Source organism: Montipora foliosa, chromosome 1 (assembly GCF_036669935.1).
Source record: "Montipora foliosa isolate CH-2021 chromosome 1, ASM3666993v2, whole genome shotgun sequence".
Taxonomy (NCBI): domain Eukaryota; kingdom Metazoa; phylum Cnidaria; class Anthozoa; order Scleractinia; family Acroporidae; genus Montipora; species Montipora foliosa.
The window spans coordinates 1257290-1259789 of record NC_090869.1 but is presented as its reverse complement, the minus strand read 5'-3'; the positions used below and the strand labels follow the sequence as shown (position 1 = coordinate 1259789).

Here is a 2500-nt window from a genome sequence, read left to right as displayed (position 1 = left end):
TGTTCTATCATAGATAATATTATAATTGATAATTGTCCAACTATTTCAGACCAAATAATGAAAAAAATATAACAAGAAATTCATCGTTCAATCAACAAACAAAGCTGATTCCAATATTTCTCATAATCATGCAAAGTCTTTTTGGATTTAGTAATTGGAACATCAAATTTCAAATTCCAATGATTTAACAATTTGTTAATTTTATATTTGATTGATATCAATCGTTTACGTTTTTGATTTATTTGTGGTAAAACATTATTAATTTTATCAAGTATTTTCAAAACATTATTAAAAACAAACGATGAAATGGGTTTTTTATAAGAAAGGCTCATTTCATCAGGAACATTAATAATATATTTCCGGATATAGATACTCTTTTTTCTTATCTTATACATATGCTCATAAAAATCGATGTAATTATTTTTAAACAGGTCATTACCAATTTGGCCACAGTTAATGCGTAGCAAACGGCTATTGTCTTCAGTTATATGAGGTTGTTTACAGCAATTACTTTGTTTGTATAATAATCATATATTTGATGTTCACAAAATAGACAATTTATAAAATTTTAACTTAATTCATCATGTAATTCAATTGTGCAATTCATTATATTATCATATGATATAATATTTGAAATGCATCAACTTGGAAGCTATGAGCTGAATAAAGTGTCATTGTCATGCTTCGATGACAAATGATTTTTATTAGACAATGGAATAAAATCATATGCTTACGGACATTATAAAATCAACACACCAAAACAATCTGAAGTTTACTCAGATTGTTTACTCATAGAACAATCTGAAGTTTACTCATAAAGTTTCCTTTAAGAACAAATTTATTTGTATGAATTTCCGAGAATGTCATGCTATGGTCGGGATTTTTTCTTGTACAATTTGATTGTGCGAATATTTAAACACACTTCATGCATCACCTATTACACAAAAAATACACAAATGTGTAAAGTGTCACTGAAAAATTACACAAATGTGTACACATTTGTTGAAAAAATGTGTAAGTTTTGATTGGTTAAAAATCACAGGAAAACCCCTTTATTTAGTTTTCAATAATGTCATGCTTTGTGAATCTTCCATTTGATTATGCAAGTATTTAAACATTTGGATTTATTGTTTGTTTCTTTGTTTGAATTTTTTGAAAAATATATAGAAAAAATTTTGTGTGATATAAATTTTGTATTATAATAAAATCCCCAATACAAACTCGCTCCATCGCTTGTGATATTTTAAACAGCTCGCCATCCCCTGCTCAAAAAGCTAATGCTTTTTTGCGCTGCGGCTCGCCTAAATCTCTTTACTACGTTTGTATTTGTATTGGAAACTAGTGTTTGTATTAAGATTATTATTCAAGGTATAAAAAAAGCAGTATACTGTATTTAAACCCAAGTAACGAGTTGTTTAATTTTTATTGGCAGTTTATGTTGGTTAACAAATACTAATAATATTGCTTGGATAGCTCACTTCGTTCACCATCCAAGCAATATTATTAGTATTTGTTATTCATTGTTGTATTTTGCGTTGGTATTCATCATTTGTATTTTGTGCTAGTACCCTCAACTACTATACTACTGATACAGTGTGATAGATTCTGTACCAGACTGGTAGACCTCTTTCATTTGGGTTAGTGGGTGGTCACTGATGCATGTAACTGCAAGTTTTATGGTCAGTCTGCAAAACTGTTGAGTAGTAAATTTAAGCGTAGTATTTAAGTGCTACTATGACCAAAAAACCAGACTGTTCTTCTCTTTTTTGGATTTCAAAACTATGTTAAGTAAACACTAAGTGGCCCAAGTGTTAAGCATTGATTTCAGAAAGACACCTTTTAACTGGAATTTTCCTATTTTATGGTTTGCCATTACGAACTTTAAAAGACTCACTAATTTAAATAAGAATGCAATGTGTGTGTACATGGCTGAATTAATATGCAGCACTGGAGTTTCGGGCTTTCACACTTTTTTACTCGTGTTTTGCATATATAATAAGCTGCATTAATATGCTGAAATTTTAATCTGTTGAGTAAATGACATCATTTTTCCCTAGATCCAACTTTCTGAGCTTTAGTTGGCCAGTTTTGAATGCGAGTGATGGTGGACAGTGAAATCCAGAACTTACACTCAAAGTAAACAGCCTTTGAATAAAAATCAAAGCTCAAAAGTTTGCTTGTCAGGTGTTAAGCAAACTCAGTTTTTAAATATGAAGATTAAAAGGAAGTGATTTTTTTATGCCATAGGCACTTTCATAAATAACAGGGCCGTTTTACATTTTTATGGCAGATCACCTGGTTGATAAACAACCCACTGACTTCGATTCAGACCCAGAAGAAAGTGTGCTTTACATAGACAAGGTGTTCTCTTTGTCTAGTGTGGGTAGTGCTGAGCAAGCAGAAAAAAATTGGGAACTGTATGTAAGTAATGAGAGCTCAGAGGATGCCATAACAGTTTTCACAGGGAATATGGGACAGCTCCTCCTACAACCAGGGAATG

At 30.9% G+C, this 2500-nt stretch overlaps 1 protein-coding gene across 1 annotated transcript in view; it reads left to right on the top strand.

The window, feature by feature from the left end:
* Positions 1-2500, top strand: part of LOC137971335 (uncharacterized) — a 25979-nt gene that overhangs the window by 20310 nt on the left and 3169 nt on the right. The window contains exon 2 of the mRNA XM_068818385.1: positions 2291-2500. This exon is cut by the window's right edge and continues 3169 nt beyond it. Within this exon, the coding sequence (XP_068674486.1) occupies positions 2291-2500 (210 nt within the window). The remainder of the gene's footprint in view (positions 1-2290) is intronic.